This window comes from Muscardinus avellanarius (assembly GCF_963383645.1).
Source record: "Muscardinus avellanarius genome assembly, chromosome: 13".
Classification (NCBI taxonomy): domain Eukaryota; kingdom Metazoa; phylum Chordata; class Mammalia; order Rodentia; family Gliridae; genus Muscardinus; species Muscardinus avellanarius.
The window spans coordinates 37,212,955-37,227,932 of NC_137799.1; the positions used below are offsets into that span (position 1 = coordinate 37,212,955).

General features: G+C 46.2%; 1 protein-coding gene across 1 annotated transcript in view; it reads right to left on the minus strand.

The window, feature by feature from the left end:
• Positions 1-14,978, minus strand: part of CCDC180 (coiled-coil domain containing 180) — a gene marked incomplete at both ends in the record, with an annotated part of 55,789 nt that overhangs the window by 1,015 nt on the left and 39,796 nt on the right. Inside the window, 8 exons of the mRNA XM_080708926.1 lie at positions 244-379; positions 1,103-1,208; positions 4,796-4,907; positions 5,418-5,555; positions 6,147-6,307; positions 8,393-8,534; positions 9,424-9,490; positions 12,899-12,976. Of these exons, the coding sequence (XP_080565052.1) occupies positions 244-379; positions 1,103-1,208; positions 4,796-4,907; positions 5,418-5,555; positions 6,147-6,307; positions 8,393-8,534; positions 9,424-9,490; positions 12,899-12,976 (940 nt within the window). The remainder of the gene's footprint in view (positions 1-243; positions 380-1,102; positions 1,209-4,795; positions 4,908-5,417; positions 5,556-6,146; positions 6,308-8,392; positions 8,535-9,423; positions 9,491-12,898; positions 12,977-14,978) is intronic.

The following is a 14,978-nucleotide window of genomic DNA, read 5'->3' on the forward strand; positions in this document are numbered from 1 at the left end:
TCCCTCAGCTGGGCTCCCACAGCACCAGGGCTCACACCTGAGAGCCCAGCCAGCACTGGGACTGGACATGACCCCCGGCTCCTATGGACATCAACTGTCCTGAGACCTGCAGCTCTGATGGGTGCTGTCTGCTCTATAGACCACATGTTGGATGACCAGTGGTGGGAAGCTCTCTTCTGCCCAAGACAGCCAAACCAAACTGCCCCATGCACCCTGGGATACATGCATCCTACCCTGACTCACCAGGTACACAGCATCTCGGGCTTCCACAGCTGCCAGGTGGCCCAAGGTGGTCTTAGTGGTGGTTATTGAGGGTGTTTTTCGAAGAAGAATCCTGTTCTGGATGGTGAATTCATTGGGTTTGATTCCTGGCCATTTCCTGCAGACAAATGTACTTGGCTTCATTATTCACAATCCCCCCACCCCAGTTCTCCTTCTGGGGGAAAGCTCAGTGATTATAGTGACCTTAAGCATTTTAAGAGGCTGAACTGAGCAGCTCATGATATGCCTCTTTTTAAATTCTCTGTTTTGTATCTCCACGCCGTTGGGATGGATCTGTACAGTCTGTGATGCAGAAAGCCACATCTCAAGTTACCTCCCTTTTCAGGGCCTTGGATTCCTCACCAGTTTGTCAGCAAGGCAGCAGCCACTGGTTTCTGGCCCATTCTTCCTGTTACGCTACAAAGGCCACCCCTGAGAACATCACTGGGCAAATCAGTGCTCCTTGCACCACCACATCCTTGGGGTGCAGGGGACAGGCGCCTTGACAGCTCTTGTCACATACAATGTAGCTGGAGTGGTTCTCAGTGCCAGCAGTGACCGGAGAATGTGCTTACCCTTGGGACGGCCTCCCTTTCTTTGTGGGCCCCTTAGTATGTGCCAGGGGCATTCCACAGCCAACCTCATCTGACTTTCTCTTCATAAAGCCAGGTGAAGCAGACTGCCACACCCATTTCACAGACAAGGAAACTGAGACTCATAACACAATGCCTTTCCAATGTTACTAGGTTTGTGGGCATTCAGAGCCCAAGCCCCTAACCATGCCTCTGCCCCACCCTCACCAGATGCAGCCCTTCACGGTCTGGCTGCTCTGGCCTCTCACCTGCTCCCACGTTCAATCAGGGGCTTCTCGCTCTCTTCCTCCAGGGAGAGCCTGGCCAGTTTCCTCCGTATGAGGATTGATATTTTCTGCTTGGGAGGCTCCATCCCTGGCGGGGAAGATTCAGGTTACTGACTGGTCTCACCAATAGCCAGAGCTCAAGGGGCGTCCCTCTCCTTGTGATAACATTTGGAGATAGGAGGGCTCATTCTCTGCTTGGAGTCTCCAGCCACAGGCAGAGCTCCCCCCACAGAAGCTGCATGCACCCTGGATATGCAGGGGTGGGGGGCAGTGGCAGGGTGATTGCAGGAGGAATCTAAGGAGTGGTTTGGGAGTTCTTCACTCCAAATCCCTGAACTGATGCTCTAATCTTCCTGAAGCTTATAGACGGGTCCCTGAATATGCTTTGAGAGAACTGTTTGTGGCTCATACTGGTCCATATGGGTTCTGGACTAAGAACTTGCTCTGAAAAGAGCGTGTTTGAAGTTCGCCATCAGATGTCCGCTCACTGACACAATCTTGTCCTTCCTTCCTCCTTCTCTTCCTTTCTTCCTTCTTTTCTTGGATTAAACCCAGGGGCATTCTACCTCCGAGCAACATTCTGGCCCTTTTCATTTTGAAACAGGATCTCTCTAGGTTGCTAGCACTGCCTGCTGAGACTGTCCTCAAACCTATGATCCTCCTGTCTCAGTCTCCCATGTACTGGGATTGTAGGAGTGTGCTACCACTCCTGGATATGCTTTCTTGATGGGGAGAGAGTAGCTCTGTGTGTGGAGTGACAGAGAGGCAGCTGGTTGGAGCTTCCATGGCCTGTGGCCTCATCTGTCATGTTAGGGCCAGAGCTCAGAAGCCCTAGATAACCTCAGGCAGATACTGCCAAGGGCTGGGTCCAGAAGATTTTCCTGGCTCTACCCTGCAGTGTAAAGCACCTTAATCAACTCTGCTGTTGGCTCTTCTCTCAGGCCCAGAATCTCTGCAGGACCTGTCTTCCCAAATGATGCTCACCTTTGAAAAAGAGGCCTCCAATACTGGAAAGTAGCTTAGACCTCAAAAATGTGTTTCTATTTTGATGCAGAAAACTGCAAGCCGGGAGTCTGTCACCCCCAAATGGAAACGTACGTATGCAGAGATTCTCCATAGCACAATTACAACAGTGGTCCTATATGGACCGATGCCGACAGCAGGGATGAATTAGAAAATGACAATGCTTAGTAAAGCGCAGGGCACAGCAACTGAAACCGTGCCTGGGAAGAGCATCAGCCGGCCTGGCTGCGGTCCCCTAGGTGGCGATCAGTTCTCACAATCACTTAGGCCCTGTCCCCCAGGGAGGGCACCGGAAGGGTGGGCAGCAGGGCAAAGGATGCTCATTTCTGGGTGGAAAGGTTGAGTCCTTCACTTGCATCTTAGTTAGTACTTAATTTCTTACTTTACTGTAATGAATATTCATTGTCTTTGTAATTAAAAACTTTTTTTTTTTTTTTGGTGGTACTGGGGTTCCTGGAAGCCCTTCTACATCCGGGCTACACTCCCAGATCTATTTTTTTATACTTTTAAAATTTGGAAACAGGGTCTCTGAAGCCAGCACACGCGGCTGGCTTCAAACCTGTGCGATCCTCTTGTTTCTGCCTCCCAAGCGCGGGGATTACAAGCGTGCGCCACCACGCCCGACCAATTAAAAACTTTTAAAATCGATTTTTATTACAGATTAGCAATAAATGGATAACACTGAATATATGACTTTATCCTTCTTATAGGTATAAAGTATGCATATTATTAAATATTTAATAATAGTATTTAATAGTATGCAATAATATGCATATTCAATAATATGCATATTATTTAAAAATTTAAACATCACTTAATTGTGGGAAAAATATTTTAGGAGCTTCTTGCCAACCCCCCTGTTCCCCCCTTTGCCCCCCGCTGCTGGCAGCAGAGGATCATCCGTGGCTTGGTTTGGTTTGGTTTGGTTTGGTATTTATCTCTCAGGCTCTAGCTCTCATTCTGTCTTTCTCTGGTCTCTGCTTCTCACACAGATTTGTTTAAGCATCTGTGAGTATGCATGTGGGTGTCATATATGTTCTAGAACATGGGACCATAGGCACATCCTGGTTAGCCACTTGTTTTTTTTTCACATGAAAGTGTTCCTTCATGTCTCACCACGTCAGCACCAGCACATAGAGACTGGCCACAAATATGCACTTGCCCATCTGCGCCACTGCGTCTAAGTCCAATCACGCACAGACGCTAGTGCTGTGACAAATATTTTTGAACATGTATCTTACTTAGGAAGAGTATACAGGTATTTATGTTGAAAAAAATTCTAAATGTGGAACTGTAAAGTCAAGGTCATACACATTCCAGGGGTGGTGATATACACCTGTAATCTCAGTACTTGGGATTGAGAAAGGAGGATCACAGGGTCAAGATTTTTGACAATCTAGCAAGACCCTTTTTTAAAATAAAAAAAGGGCTGAGGGTACAGTTAAAAGGTGGAATGCCTCTGGGTTCAATTCCTAGTACTAAACACACACACACACACACACACACACACACACACACACACACGACATACATGCAGATTTTTTTTGTGTGTGGTACTGCGGGTGGAACCCAGAGGCTTTCTACCTCCGGGCTATACTCCCAGACCTATTTTATATTTTATTTGGAAACAGGGTCTCACTTAGTTGCTGAGAGCCTCACTAAGTAGCTGAGGCTGGCTTCAAACCTGTGCGATCCTCCTGTCTCAGCCTCCCAAGCGTGGGGATTACAAGCGTGCGCCAGCACGCCCGGCTTATGTGCAGAATTTTGACAGGAGCTGACAAAGGGTTTCTAAAGAGATCAATGTCTATTCCTCCTAGGAGTCCCCTACAAGGAGTGCCTTTGCTTCCTAACATCCTTGCCAGGGCTGCTTGTCACCAAACTGAAACGTTTGGCAGGTTATTGGCGAGAAAAGACACATCAGTCATGTTTATATTCATGATCTTCATAATGAGGGAGATGGAGCATCTTTTACAAATATTGGACATATGGAACCCGGGCCATTCTACCTCTGAGCTGCACCCCCAGCCCTATCTTTTATTCTTTATTTTGAAACAAAGTCTCCCTAAGTTGCAGAGGGCCTCACTGAATAACTGAGGCTGTCCAGAAACTCGTAAGCCTCTGTCTCAGCCTCCCAAGTATGGGGATTACAAGTGTGAGCCACCACGCCCAGCTCTGCTTCTCTTTGAAAGTGCACATATTTGGGTTTTTTAAAATGTGACCTTTGAGAGTCCTTTGTATCTACAGGGATAATAATCCTTCCTCTTACCCATAGTTTGTGAGGGATACTTTTCCAGTTTGGGCTTTATCTTTCCATATTTGACAGTTTTCTGATTTTGTCTTGGCCTCACTGAAGTACCAACCATTTCTTTTATGGCTTCTGGCTTTCCTGCCATGCCTAGAAAAGGTGTCCCTAACCCCCAGAGTATGAATATGTACTGTTGGGTTTCATATTTTACATATAAACTTTGGTCCATCTGGCACTTACCTTTTTAGTAAAAAATATTTCTAATGAAAACAAAAATCAATCTTTCCCCTCAACAGAGGAACGGTTTTCACACTGGTGGAGTCGGAGGGAAAGCAGATCCTTGGCCTCCTCCAGCCTGTCCCTCACAGCCCCCGGGACCAGAGATGTGAGGTTGATGTGCCACTTACGTGCAACCTGGACATCGTCGATGGTGACAATTTCGTCCAACTGCAGCAAGAACTTCTCGGTGAAGGTGGCCAAGCTGATTATGAAAAGGTGGGCATTCTGTCTGGTGGCTTCCTGGAGGAAACACGGTGGGCAAGGAGCTGTAGGGAGAAGAACTTCACTCCACGGCCAGCAGAGGGAGGGCTGGGCCCTGCAGGGGTATTTGAGGAGCTCACTGGTGTGCGGAGCCCAAAGCCATTGGCCCAATTGCATCTGAGTTAAGTGGCATCTGGTTCTCAGAGCCAGGAGGCCTTTCCCAAGAGATGTTTTGGCATGAGAATAATAAACGACTCAGAAGTATTCAAGGGACATATACAGACAATTTATCAAAGAAGAAATGAAACTGGACCTGCGTCATGGATCATGAAAAAAAAATGGCATTGCTAATTTTATAAATAATTAATTTAGAAATCAAATAAATGAAAAGCAAAACACCCAATAATGACTATTCCATCTACAAGTGCCATGTGCTTTGTGCCTGCGTTGGCCCAGGTGACAACCAAGGTGGCTGCCCACTGGGGCCATCGTTCTGGAGGGTGGTGTGGCCCTCGGCACCTGGTCTAGGGAGTCAAGGGTGCCACTGACCTCCAGCTTTTCCTTGTTGGTTTTGATCAGTGTGTCCAGATCTTGCTGTCTCTTCTCTTCCACTAGGTGTAGAGAATCCATTTGTTGGAAAGATGTGGGGTGTCCAAGCTTTGGATGGAGCTTCTGGGCATTTTTCTCCTTTGATTAAAAAATTCAGAATTCAGCAGTGATTGTGACCCCAATATGAGGCCAGGAACCGTAAGTCACTGGCCTAGGTTTTCGATCAATTGCGACCACAGTCAGACAGATGTGTCCTGTGACCTGGGTGTGTGAGGGTGGGCAGAGGGACAAGTGGCAGAAAGGACAGGATGGGAGCAGAGCTGGAGCCAACTCTAAGTGTTAGAGAGAAGGTAAGCTGAGCATCTTTCCCAGCACGATCAGAAGTTTAGTTTGATGAAGTCAGCACGAATCACATCAGATAGCAACCAGTACCAGTGTGGACAGTCATTGTTGATCTCAAAGACCATGGCGCCACCAAACCCAGCAGACCCTCCCATTAGATCTAACACACAGTTCACAGAGCGCCTTCTGTGAAGACGCTGTTGGCTCAGGTCTTGTTTCGTCAATGCCTCCTGTCCCTCAGCTGCTATCCAATAGTCAGTCCCACGCCTGGCTCATCTCCTTTCTGTGGACTCAGCCCTCAGGAGGCCAATGAACACTTGCCTTTCTGAACTCTCAGCACCCTGGGCCTGGAGTTGGACTGAAAGGTGAGGCTGAAAAGACCCTTACCTTCTTTTTATCTAGCAGCTTGTGTCTCTCCTCAAAGTGTTTCCGGATATCTTTCAGAGTGTTGCAGAACCTTTTCCAGTGCAGTGCCTTGAAATTCTCTGTCACCAGCCAACACACCTGAGGTAGCAGCTCCTCAAATCTCCTCATCTGGGCTCGTAATTCTGCAGGAATTGGGAGCAGGGTCCGGGGAGAGGACAGAGTAGGACAAATTGCCAACATGATCTCTCCAACAAAGGCCCAGAACACTTTGCCAAAGGGAAAAGAAGGTTTTCCCATGTGGTATTAATTCTTCCATCAAAAATGGCCTGCATGTGGTGGCGCATGCTTGTAATACCAGTACTTGGGAGGCTGAGACAGGAGGATTGCAGGTTCGAAGCCAGCCTCAGCAGCTTAGTGAGGCTCTCAGCAACTTAGTGAGACCCTGTTTCAAAATAAAATATTAAAAAATAGGTCTGGGGGTGTAGCCTGGAGGTAGAAGGCCCCTGGGTTCCATCCCTAGTACCACCCCCCCAAAAAAAATGGCCCTGCAGCCAGGCACGGTGGTGCACGTCTATAATCCCAGTACTTGGAAGGCAGAGATAGGATTGTAGGTTTGAGGACAGCCTCAGATAGTAGTGAAACTCTCGGCAACCTAGCAAGGCCCTGTTTCAAAACAAAAAGTTAGCTGGGCGTGGTGGCGCATGCTTGTAATCCCCGCGCTTGGGAGGCGGAGACAGGAGGATCGCGTAGGTTCGAAGCCAGCCGCTCTGGCTTAAGGGACCCTGTTTCCAAATTTTAAAAAAGTATAAAATAGGTCTGGGAGCATAGACCAGAGGTAGAAGGGCTTCCAGGAACCCCAGTACCACCAAAAAAAAAAAAAAAAAGAAAGTTAAGAAAAGGGTTGAGAGTAGCTTGGAGATAGAATGCCCCTAGATCCAATCCCCAGTACCATAAAAAGGCAGGGGGTACCTGCAATCAGGCTAGTAAATAAAATACTTTAGACAGGTTCAAAGGGTGTCTCCTTTATATTCTGCAGACTTCTCAGTTAATTTAAAATGCATTGTGTCTTCAGAAGTTCTGGCAAGTTCTCCTCCATTCCCTCTTCAAATACTGTCTCCACTCTAGTCTCCACCCTTTCCTTCCCGACCTCCAACCAGCATGTGAGACCTCCCCCTTCACCCACATCTCTTCACCAATCTCCCATCTTTCCATCTCTTTGTCTTTCTGTGTTGTATTCTGGATATTTTCTTGGGTCCTGCCTTTCCGTTTGCCAATCCTACCTTCAAATGTGTTTAACTTGTTAGTAAAGCCATTCAGAGTTTTAAAATTTCAACTTTTAATTTTCCCCTTTTAGAAGTTCTATGTGATCCTCTTTTTATTTGTTTGGTCATTTTAACAGTCTCTTGATCCTTACTTGGGGTTTCAATTCTCTATTTTACTTAACTATATAATAAGTGCATTATTATATATTACTATATCATATGCTATTATATATTACTTTTCTGTGTGTGACACTTTCAAAATCTGAAGACTTTGCTGGCCTCATTCCATGAATTTTGTTGTTCAAGGCACTTTGTTTTCTTGTGTTCATGTGGGTTTTGTTGTTATTGTTTGTTCATTATAGTGGACTCTTATTCTGAGATTTTTATTTGTGGGAATCCTTTGAAGTCTGAGTTGAAGGCAGTTTTTCTAGAGTAGATTCAAGGGGTCTTTGCCAAGAAAGACCTTGAGTCTATTAACTGTGCTGATACAATATACCCCATGCATAAACCTTGAGAACATCACGTAACATGAAGGAAGGCAGTCACAGTGGGCCATGTGGGTCCACATGCATGGAAACACAGAAAGAGGGAAGTCTTGGAGAGGGGTTGTTGGTGGCTTAGGGCTGGAAGGGGATGGAGGGGTGAGAGCTAAGATTGGTGTTGGTGAGCATGGTACCACTCGGTAAGTAAATGAAAACCCCCTGAATCATACACTTCATGGGTCAATTGCATGGTAAGGAAATACCTCCATTATGTCAAAATGACTGGAAGGGACAAAGCATTTTTCATGGTAAAAAAAAAAAAAATCCCCATAATTCTCAAGGAAAGTGAACTTTTTTCCTTCAGCATGTTTTCCCCTAGTTATACCTGATCATTGCTTTTACACATAATTCTAAGAGGTTAGCTTTGTGTAAGAGGCTGCTGGCCTTTGGGTGAGGAGCCCCACCACCAGGTTCACGCTGCACCTGCGTCCCTGCCCGCCTCCTGCATCTCTCCTGCACGCACCCAGGAGACAGGAGTTGTGGTACTCATCCGTCTGGTTCTGGTACTCCAGGATCTTCCTGCCGATGTTCTCGGCGCACTGGTCGAAGGTCTCCTGCATGCAGTCAGGCCTGGTGACCGGGCGCTTCTCTCTGCGGTAATACTCCTGCCAGGGAGGGGTGGCCGTGCATGGGTGAGAACCCTGCTCCTGGGACTCTGGCCTTGGTGCCTGGACCTGCCAGCCTGACCTCATCTCTACTCCTCCCAGCTTTGGCTCAGGGTCTCTTCTACTCTTGTCACCTCCTGTGTCTCAGGCGTCACCTAGGGTGGGAGGTTGGGCGTTCACTAGGAAGCACCCAGCTGGGTCCTAACCATGATCCAGAAGCCCTTTCTTCAGTATACCCTGCCTTGTGCAGGCAGCCAGCTGGGAGGAGGCGCCAGCACACTGTGTGGGGTGTGCTGCAGAGGGGTCCGCCTCCACAGCCATATTTGTCCCTTGTGTCTCCCCAGATCCTTCAGTCTAGGAGATAGAGGTTGGCGCACCCTGTGCCTGATGCACAGTTGTTGACCAAGGAGTATCAGGTGACTGATTAAATTAAATAAAGACTGAATGAGTGAGATTTAGTTTCTAGGAGAGAAAATTAAAAAAAAAAAAAAAAGAAACACTAGAGGAGGCAGAGCTGGGTGTGGTGGCGCACGCTTGTAATCCCAGAATTTGGGAGGCTGAAGCAGGAGGATTGCGGTTCACAGACAGCCTCAGCTATTTAGTGAGGACCTGTGCAACTCAGTGAGACCCTGTTTCCAAATAAAGAATAAAAAAAAAATAGGGCTGGGGTATATAGCTCAGAGGTAGAATGCCCCTGGGTTCCATCCCCAGTAACCGCAATAAATTAATAAGAAACCATAGGAGGTAACAGAACTGGGGAGGTCATAAAGGGGTGGAATCCACTCTGTTCATCTTCCCCCAAGTGCCCATAATCAGCAGACTTCGGAAGGCAAGGGTGGCTTGGGATGTGCTTCCAGGACGGGCCCAGGCCAACAGCAGTGGTCCTCACCTCTGCCACCGTCAGCAGTAGCTCGTTGCTCTCCCAGAGGAGTGTCAAGATGGTCCCTTTAAAGTCCCTGCAACACAGTCGAGGCAGGCACCTGAGGGGCCTCGTCTAAATGCACCAACATGGACACGACCACGTGAACAACGTTCTGTTTTGGCCCTATCGCGCCTTGTTAATCACTTGCTACTGCCCCAGCACCGTGGCACATTCTGATTCATTGCCAGAAACAAACAAAATAAAAGCAGTCTACTTTCTTCTGGGTCAGATTTGTTCCTGCTCCTCCTCAGATAGATCCCAGCTCATTGTCAATTCCTGGCCACCTGGAGTGTCCCTCAGCCCTACAACTGGATTGGGGATTGACTTTTTTGACTAGCTAATTAACTTCCATCTTTCCCAGCAGACTGTAATGTCCACCAGCTGTTTACAACACAAATTAGGAGGTAATTAGGCTGAAACGGCTCTAGTACCTGGGGTTCCTACATAAGCAAACCAGAGCCCAACTTAGAAAGAATGACCATAGTCTAAGGAAACTTATGCTTAACCAATCAGAGATCATCAACTAACCTCTACTTGGGGACTTTCCACTTTAGCTAATCAAGTATTTTCTTTGTCTTGCTTCTGTGAACAAGCTAAAGAAGTTTTCCCCTGGTGTGCCTTGGTGGTGCCCTGAAACACTTGCAGACTGGCACTGCTCAATTTCTGCATTGCTGTGTGGACAAACTTGTTAACCTTTTAATGTATCTGAGTTTATCTTCAGACACAGGACCCAGACTACAGGGCGCCTGTCTGTGTTAACCATGGAATCCCCAGCCCCCGAGCAGTGCCTGCACCTGTCAGTGGCTCAGTGTTGAATGAAAGGAGGAAGATTGGTGACTTGTAAATAGTCGTCAGATAAACAGACTCCAGGTAAGACCAAACCTCTTTCTGCTCACTCTGGCTGTCAGGCATGCAGCACACACGCCAGAGCTTTGTAAGCAAATTTCCACAGACCCAATGGATATTCCTGCTTGGTTAGGCTAATCTTTTCCAAAGCAAGAGTGAGATAAAGAACAGATGCATTCAAATTGCATGTAGCAAGCCAGGCGTGGTGACGCACCCCTCTAATCCCAGCACTTGGGAGGCTGAGGCAGGAGGGTTGCAGGTTCCAGGCCAACCTTAGCAACTTAGTGAGGTCCTCAGCAACTTAGAGAGACCCTGTTTCAAGATAAAAATAAAATAATTCAGAGGTAGAATGCTTCTGGGTTCAATTCCCAGCTCCACACACAAACACAAAATGCATGTAGAAACAGGACACTTAATATTTTGCCAAGTGTCATAGTGACTACTGTACACATGTCATCAATTCCAAAATTTTTGTATAATCTTTCAATTTAAAATTCACTCATGATAACCAAGTGTGGTGGAGCATGCTTGTAATCCCAGTACTTGGGAGGGTGAGACAGGAGGATCACAGGTTCACAGCCAGCCTCAACTACTTAGTGGGGCCCTCTGAAACTTAGTGAGACCTGTCTCAAAAAAACAAAAAACAATAGGCCTGGGAGCATAGCTCAGAAGTAGAATACCCCTGAGTTCAATCCCTAGAGCTAAACTAAATAAATAAGTAAATTCACTTATATTTAAGGAAAATTAGAAATACATTGAAAATGAGGAAAATTTTAACATCAACTTTTTGGTGTGTTTCCTTCTGCTAATTTTATTTAAAGCCAGTCACATTTGGATTTATGTGTGTTTCACATTCTGCTCCATTCACTTATTAATCTATAGTCCCCATTTTTGTGATGTCATTTTAAATGGTTGTAAACACCAATTATATAGACATGGCAGTTACAATCCTCTAATTTGGGACTTCGAGCCCCCCATTTTTAATTAGCATAAAAAGTACTGCATGAAATATTTTTGTGCAAGTTTTCTCTTTGTGGTGTAGGATAGCTTCCTTTGGGGGGAAAAAAAGACCTAAAAAGTTGCTAAAAAGAAAAAAAAATCATGATTTTATGGCTTCCACTAGACCTTGCCACATTGCTTTCTGGAAAGATACCATGCTGTTGACTTCCAGGCCTCAGTACAAGGGAGGCACGCTCTTCACCCTCTCTCTCTAAACTGGCAGCAGCTTTCACCCAATCCACTCATGCACTGGCTAGTCTCAGATGAAATATGGAGCGGACTTGCTCTCCTTTCATTTACTTACACCCCAGTGATGTTGGGGTTTCCTTTGTCTGTTTATTCCTAATTGTGTTTCCTCCTTTGGGCCTGGCCTCTTCCATCTCTCCTCAGCTCTCCTGAATCCTTAAGCTTTCCTTAGCCACTGACTTGGGAGTAGGGAAAGAGGGCAATATATTTGTTTGCCTTTCTTTTGCTTCATTTGGCAAACTTCCCATATTTTAAGATTTCCACTAGTGCTTCTCAGGGTGACAATCCTGTGTAACGGAATTTAACGGAATTTAACCTGTGGAAATTCATTGGCTCTTCTCCAAGGCTGTAAGACGAGGGCTGTTCTTCTACCCACTGAGCAGAGGGGAAAGCTGAGGCTTGGGTAAAAGTTGCTTAGCCAGGTCCCAGTGTGGGCGTACAAACAGGACCCATCTACTTCTATTTTCTGAGCAACTAAGCACTATACAATGTCAGGAAAATATTTCCCTTTTCAGAGAATTAAAAAATGCTCAATTATTTTGTTTAGCCTATGATTTTATTTTTTAATCACTAGAAATTTGTGCTGCATGTATGTGGTGGGATACTATTCAGTCATACAGAGAGATACACTATTAGTGCGTGTGACAACTTGAATGGGTCTTGCCGTGGTTTGAATGTGCCCCCAAAGTGCATGAGGTGGAACCTTGGCAAGTCCCAAGGAGATGGTGAGGACACTCACTATTTTAATAGTCTGTGTCATTTTGAGTCAAGGTTTGAGCCATGCAGAAATGCCCTTGGCGTAGGTGAGAGCATGTGCTGACTGGCAGGTTGTTCCTGGGCCCCTTGGTGCTGTGAGCCCTTCTTTACAGGGGTCACAGCTGGAGATCAGACCCTTGGGTGGAAGGGCTAAGAAGGGTGCTGCATAGCAGGGTCCCTGACTGGGGGGCTGGAGCCTCCACTGTGGAGCATGACGTTCTCCAGGGGCTTTTACCTTCCTGAACAGGACATTTTGCTGGTTTGCCTGAAAGGAAACCATACTAAGTGGATCGCATTTTGTTTTAATCACTGAAATAACAACAAAGGAAAAGAAGAATGGGGGGAGGCACTGAAAAATTCCCAAACCACTCCCACTAGCATGAAATGCTTAGTAGGAAAATGTAAAATTTTGGTCAAAAAACTTAGGTGGAATATTCTGAGGGGATGTGACCGTCACCCTTAATGTTTCCCTCCCCCACTCCTGTCCTCTTTATTGGCTTCCCCCTCTTATTTCTTATTTTTTTCTCCTGGTTAAGTCAGATTCTGCTGGGACAGCAGGTCAGAGGGAGTTGAATAGAATCGTGTTGCCACTTACTCGGCTGGAGGAGGCGGTTTGTCACCAAGCACCTGGTACTTTCTGTCCATTTTGTTGGGCTTGGAATGCCGAGTCATACTGTGGGATAGAGGGGTGTCAGCGTCTGCAGTCTGGGGAGCCCTGCCTGGGTGCCTGGAGGAGCTGGGCTTGCCATAGGGTAGCCTGTCTCATTTCTGGGGCTGAGCCCTTAGAGATGCTTCCCAGATCTGAAGACAGTGTTCAACTAAGGCCACTGAGAGAGACAAGGAGCAAAGATGCCCAGGCCCAGAAACTTGCATCCTCTCTTCCCACTGGTGAGGACCCGAAGGAAAACAGGTCGAGCCATAGGTAAGGCTTGGCAAAGGAAAACACAGTACACCCAGTTAAACTTGAACTTCATATGAAGCAATGAGTTATTTTTAGTATGACTTTTTAGTATGAGTATGTCTCATACTATATTTGGGACACGCTAACACTGAAAAATTAGGTGTTATTGATCTGAAATTTAAATTAGGTGTTATTGATCTGAGCTGGACACCCACATGGAGTTTATTTTATAACCTCTGAGAGGCTGAATATAGAAAGAGCTGAAGGCTGGATCACATATCAAAAAAGCAGAACTTTCACCCACCACCTGCAGAAACCTTCCTGGGAGAACCAGGCCCCCTGCCTACAATAAACAGCCTGAAGGTTTACAAGCCTGCTGTAGGTCAGATAGGATGCCAGATGCTATCTGTAATGATAGTCCAGGAGGCTAAACAGCATCTGCTATGGTAATAGGTCTCCAATGGCCAAGGCCTGATTTCTAAATGATAGTTTTCTTAACTTTTGTCTCCATTTCCAACCAGAGAAAGCCAAATGTGCACCTCCACTGATGAGGGAGGGCTCCTTGCTTCTAGTTGGTCAGCTACCTGGTAGCAACATCCAGCCTTCAGTCAGCCACTCCTGGAGCCTTCACCTTCCCACTGCCGGGCTCCCCACTGCCAGCTCTGAACCAGTAGCTTCTGCTCTGGTTGGTCTCAGACACATCTCAGACAACAACCAAGGTAAAAAAAAAAAGACCTTCTGTGGGTAAAGGCAAAGCCCTCTCTCAAAGCCAGGATTAAAAAAAAAATTATAATAATTTAATGTGCCCGAGAATTTAAATGCAAATACATGTCATCTTTCATTAAAATATGCATAGCAAAGCTTGTAATCCCAGCATTTGAGAGGCTGAGACAGGAGGATCGTGGTTCGACAGCCTCAGCTACATAGTGAGGCCCTTTCCAACTCAGTGAGACCCTGTTTCAAAATAAAGAATAAAAAATAGGGCTGGGGTATAGTTTGGAAGTAGAATGCCCCTGAGTTCCATCCCTGGTACAACAACAAAAAAAGAAAAAAAATATATAGTACCCTTTGGAAAAAAGTTAGTTGAAACCAACTTTCCTTACAAAAATTTTCACATACATAACATACATAAATATACAACATAACCTAATTCCTACTGATTGCACTTTTGGCTTAACCCCTTCCAGCCTCCAAGAAAACTTAAAAAGCATGTAATTATGTTTGTATCCCTTGGCCACCACATTATCCAGAAGAAATATTCTAAAAACATATTTCATTGGTTCCAATTTATCTCTATTTCCTTCTTAAACCCCCCTCAATCCCTTCCCACATTTTTTGGTTGTTATATAAAAATACAAACTTTAAAGATGAACTTTTAGTAATCATAAATACATAGGAATCTGAGTGGTGTTTGAGGTCCCAGTAAAGCCAGGAATTATGCTGTGTCAACCAGGGTTTATAAAAGATGCAAGAAGTTGGCTCAGCCTTGTGGTTTCTGTTACTGACTTTACATAAAATCTGCAGGTGGGGACCAGTGGCCAGTACATCAAGTCTAACAACAGGGCTGTGCGGGCAGGGCACATGGTCAGGGCATCAAGGCCCAGGACTCCTGTACCCCTGTGATGTTGCCCCAGGAACGCCATTCACCCTGGAACCCTTAACTCTTTCTAAACATGACCCCACATGCAGGAGGTGGCAGGGCTAGGACCCACCTGTCATCCCACAGATACCTGCCAACCAACTTGAGACACTTCTCTGGGTAGTAAATGAATGG